General features: G+C 41.8%; 1 protein-coding gene across 1 annotated transcript in view; it reads left to right on the forward strand.

Annotated features, from left to right (window-relative positions):
- GBF1 (golgi brefeldin A resistant guanine nucleotide exchange factor 1) overlaps nt 1–4,340 on the forward strand; it is a 120,266-nt gene that overhangs the window by 76,669 nt on the left and 39,257 nt on the right. Inside the window, exons 25-26 of the mRNA XM_015824097.1 lie at nt 2,250–2,314; nt 3,015–3,138. Of these exons, the coding sequence (XP_015679583.1) occupies nt 2,250–2,314; nt 3,015–3,138 (189 nt within the window). The remainder of the gene's footprint in view (nt 1–2,249; nt 2,315–3,014; nt 3,139–4,340) is intronic.

Consider the following 4,340-nt stretch of genomic DNA (forward strand, 5'->3'; position numbering starts at 1 on the left):
CAGGCGAACCTGATAAAACGCCCCCCTGGTCACGGCCGACAACTGGTCTTCCAGCGTCAGCCGCGAATCCAGGAGGACACCCAAGTTGCGTACCCTCTCCGAGGGGGCCAAAGTTTCGCCCCCTATAGTCAGCGATGGAATCAGCTGACTATGCCGAGGCGCCGGTAACCACAGCCACTCGGTCTTGGACGGGTTGAGCTCGTGGACTTCAACTCCCAGAATTCCTGAGCCAGCATGGCTCAGCTTGGAAACCTCTCCCTTTCTTCTCAGCATGGCTGACTCAGGAATTCTGGGAGTTGAAGTCCACGAGTCATAAAAGAGCCAAGGTTGCCTACCCCTGGCATAGGTACAAGTGATGATGTAAGGATGCTGTGGAATATGAGATCCCCATGCTACTCATGGTCTCCTCGGGAAAAAGCAGCAGGAGCAGTTTGCAAGACCTCCTGTTGACTTGGCAGGGAAGGTCGCAAATGGTGATCACATGATTGTGGGATGCTGCAGTTGTTCGAAATGCAAATCTGGTGCCAAGCACCTGTATCGGGGATGCTGCATGATCAAGGACCATTTATAAGTCCCCTTTGAATGTTTGCTATATTAACGGTTGTAAGCCAAGATCTTCCTATATTTCTTTTTGAGAAATTTTTAGTTTGTTCAAAAAAAGAGGTTAAAATACAAAACACCAAAATATTTAAAAAAGGACAAAAGAATAAAAAAACACAACAAAAAGACATTAAACAGAAAAAGTGTCGTAAGAAAAAGAAAGCAAGACGTATACACATAACACCTTCCCTAGTTGAACGCTGATTAATATAATGCAATGATGTTGGTTTCCACCCCTTGCAAAACAGGCCAAAAGAATTTTAAACTATTAAACTAGTAAATCTATTTAGAAATTGTTAGCCTGTCATGTATAAACTATATTCATAACAAAATAGCTAACAGAAAAAACAATAATATTATGAACAATAGTCAGAGAAAGATAAGATTGAAATTCCAAAATTCTCTATTAACAACTCATAGAAAATTTACCATGGCTTCAATCCCAAATCATCCCAAATATTAACCCTAATTGGTCCCAAATCAAATATCCATGTTTGTTTCTTTATACCAGAGGTCCCCAACCTTTTGGGCACCAGGGACCAGTTCTGTAGAGAGAGGTTTTTCTGTGGTCATCTAGTCCAACCCCCTGCTCAGGCAGGAAACCCTATACCATTTCAGACAAATGGCTGTCCAGTCTCTTCTTAAAAACTTCCAGTGTTGGAGCATTTACCACCTCTGGAGGCAGGTTGTTCCACTGGTTAATTGTTCTGTCAGGAAGTTTCTCCTTAGTTCTAGGTTGCTTCTCTCCTTAATCAGTTTCCATCCGTTGCTTCTTGTCCTGCCTTCAGGCACTTTGGAGAATAGCTTGACTGCCTCTTCTTTGTGGCAGCCCCTGAGATATTGAACACTGCTATCATGTCCCCCCCTCTTCCTTCTCTTCCTTAAACTAGACATACCCAATTCCAGCAACCGTTCCTTATATGTTTTAGCCTCCAGACCTCTAATCATCTTTGTTGCTCTTCTCTGTACTCTTTCTAGAGTTTCAACATCTTTTTTACATGGTGATGACCAAAACTGGATGCACTATTCCAAGTGTGGTCTTACCAAGGCCTTGTAAAGTGGTATTAATATTTCAAGTGATCTTGATTCTATCCCTCTGTTAATGCAGCCCAGCACTGTGTTGGCTTTTTTGGCAGCTGCAGCATACTGCTGGCTCATATTTAAGTGATTGTCCACTAGGACTCCAAGATCCCTCTCACAGTTACGACTATTGAGCAAGGTACCACCTATACTATACCTGTACATTTGGTTTTTCTTGCCTAAATGTAGAATCTTACTTACTGTGCCATTGGCACAGATCTGTCAGCGCCAACCCACCTGCATGGACCCGCCTACGACAACCCACCTGCACCGAGTTATCCCATTCTGCTTCAAATGGGCAGAACTGTTACTAAGAAACAAAGGAAATAATGCTCTTGAGAAGGCTCAACAGAACCCCAAGACTGGTTTATTGTTGCTATACTTTTATCTTTCAGTGCCTATTATTTTAGTGGCCTTTTTAAAAATCATTTTAGGGATGTATATCTGTGTGTGTGTGTATGCATGCAGGTATTTACAGTATGCACTAGTAATGAATGCAGTGAAAAGCAATATTGGAATAGTTTAATAAAATGCATTGTAAAGTAGTAATTTATTGATTTGATCTACAGGTTGAAGATTTTGTAGATCCCAATGGCAAGATCTCTCTTCAGCGAGAGGAAACCCCTTCTAATCGGTGGGTAACCCAGATAATGGAATAGATTGACAGAAAAGCCTGAACTTCTATATTTATATATAAAACTAGCTGCACCTGGCCACGCGTTGTTGTGGCTCAGTCTGGTAAAAGCGTGTGTTGCTTTTACGTCCAACAGATGGTGCTGTTTTTCAAAAAAGCATGTTTTTACCTGTCACAGGTGTGACATCTATATAATATAGGTATATAAAAACACGCGCGTATTCGAATGCAACGCTGTGTCAAAATTTCAAAGCAATCGGTGGTGAACTTTCGGAGATTTAAGATTTTGAACAAACGAACATTTACATTTTTATTTATATAGACTATTAGATGTTAGAGAATATAGATGGAATCTATATCACATAGTGGAAATTTCTCTTTGTTAGATTCCAGCCAGCGGGCATAGCCTTTTGTCCGTCTCTCAGTTTTTGTCTACATCTAATGTTCTGTGTCTCCTGAGGATGTTTTATCCCCATTGAGATGTTTGAGATTCCTCCATACCTCCATTAATTTGATAGCATTTGTTTATACATTTGCAATCCCTGGACTTCTAATAAAGTTGCTGGTACATCTCTCTTGTGAAATAAATTGGAGCATTTTGGCTGCATTAGATTTGGGACTCTGATACTGAGTTCTATTTGCAAGTTTCTCCTTCCTCCTCTATCTATAAGCATGTTGTTGTTCTTTTTGTCTTTTGTAGGGGAGAGTCTACAGTGCTCATCTTTGTTAACTGGCTGACACTCAGTGGCACAGAACAGTCTGGTATGAGAGGACCATCCACAGAGAATCAGGAAGCAAAGAGAATGGCCCTGGAATGTATAAAGGTAATTTGGGTTCGGATAAAAGATAACGGCATATAGAGTAGAACATCAAATCTTTAATCCACTGAGTAATTGTGGCCATAAATGTGTCTTTCCATTGTCGAAGGACAGATTTCTTAGCATTGAGAAGTGATGGATCTGATTCTGTAGTTCAATTGTCAATGTCCATGTTCAAAAGAATACTTACACCTGAAAATATGAAACCGTGTCTCAAAGTCAGATTATTATGTGTAGTTATGATCGTTTTAAAAGATTGGAAATAGATATTTTAATTGTCCCAAGGTCCTTTTTCAGGAGGCAACTGGACTTTCTTGGGTTTTTTTTTTTTTTGAAGACGTTTCGTTTCTCATCCAAGAAACTTTTCCAGCTCTTGACTAGATGGTGGGGAATGGAAGGATTTATATTCCTTGCAGACAGCTGGTCATTTGCATTTTTTTTAGAGAGTCGTTGAGGCCATTTGGAGGTTTACCTGTGTCCTCAGGGTCACCTGAGTACTAAAAATGTGTGTGGAGCCTTCTTGGCTGCAGGATGTTTTCTGCTGTTGGGGGTGAGTCCAGTGGTGGGATTCAAATACCTGAACTTCCGGTTCTCTCTGTGGATGCAGGCCTGGGCCTCCGAGGCCTAGAACGGACTTCGGGAAGTGACATCTGTAAACCTCTTAGGGAGGGTTGTAAAGCACTGTGAAGCGGTATATAAGTCTAAGTGCTATTGCTATTCATTTCTTATTTATTATTATTTATTTATTTTTTTAAACTTATATGCCGCCCTTCTCCCAACAGGACTCAGGGCGGCTTACAGCATATTAAAACAATACAAATACTATCCCCAATAAAAACCAATTAAAAACAAATATTTAACCGCTGTAATTATATTAAAATTCTAATTAAAAATTGTCCCTATTTAAAATTCTCCCTAGGCCAGACCCGCTTGCTGGAAAAGCCATGTCTTGAGGGCGCGGCGAAAAGATAGGAGATCCGGAATCGTCCGGATCTCGGGGGGTAGTTCATTCCAGAGGGTGGGGGCACCCACAGAGAAGGCCCTCCCCCTGGGGGTCGCCAGCCGACACTGCTTGGCCGACGGCACCCTGAGGAGGCCCGCTCTGTGGGAGCGTACCGGTCTGTGAGAGGAAATCTGTGGCAGAAGGCGGTCTCGGAGATATCCAGGTCCGATGCCATGGAGCGCTTTAAAGGTGGTAACTAACACCT

This window comes from Protobothrops mucrosquamatus, unplaced genomic scaffold (genome assembly GCF_001527695.2).
Source record: "Protobothrops mucrosquamatus isolate PMUCROS unplaced genomic scaffold, P.Mucros_1.0 scaffold2116, whole genome shotgun sequence".
Taxonomy (NCBI): Eukaryota; Metazoa; Chordata; class Lepidosauria; order Squamata; family Viperidae; genus Protobothrops; species Protobothrops mucrosquamatus.